This window comes from Acanthisitta chloris, unplaced genomic scaffold, assembly GCF_000695815.1.
Source record: "Acanthisitta chloris isolate BGI_N310 unplaced genomic scaffold, ASM69581v1 scaffold31823, whole genome shotgun sequence".
NCBI classification, from domain to species: domain Eukaryota; kingdom Metazoa; phylum Chordata; class Aves; order Passeriformes; family Acanthisittidae; genus Acanthisitta; species Acanthisitta chloris.
The window spans coordinates 20570-20915 of NW_008667048.1; the positions used below are offsets into that span (position 1 = coordinate 20570).

General features: G+C 56.6%; 1 protein-coding gene across 1 annotated transcript in view; it reads right to left on the reverse strand.

Annotated features, from left to right (window-relative positions):
- LOC103800005 (sorting nexin-18-like) overlaps positions 1–343 on the reverse strand; it is a gene marked incomplete at its 5' end in the record, with an annotated part of 18072 nt that extends 17729 nt beyond the window's left edge. The window contains one exon of the mRNA XM_009072365.1: positions 1–343. This exon is cut by the window's left edge and continues 171 nt beyond it. Within this exon, the coding sequence (XP_009070613.1) occupies positions 1–343 (343 nt within the window).
- Positions 344–346: the final 3 nt, after the last annotated feature.

Genomic DNA, 346 nt, shown 5'->3' on the forward strand with positions numbered 1-346 from the left:
CAAATGCCTGGCTGAGGCACTTAAAGGAGTGCCCCACCTTCTGGTATTCCTTCTTGAAACCAGTGACTTGCTTGCGGGCAAACTCGTTGGCCGTGTGATTAAGTTGCAGGGCACTCTCGTCCATCTTCTTCGTGAAGGCTTTGAAGCCATCTACCTGGCTTTCCACCTCCTGCAAGTCCAGGCAGGCCCCGGGGCCCGTGGGGACACTGATGGTCAGGAAAAAGTTGGCACCCACCATCTCATCCTTCTCAGCCTTGCGCTTGCCTTGTTTCCAGGCCTTCTCATCCGTGCTGGGGCAGGTGAGGAAGTGCTGGAACGCATCACACTGAGCCAGCACGGGGTGACT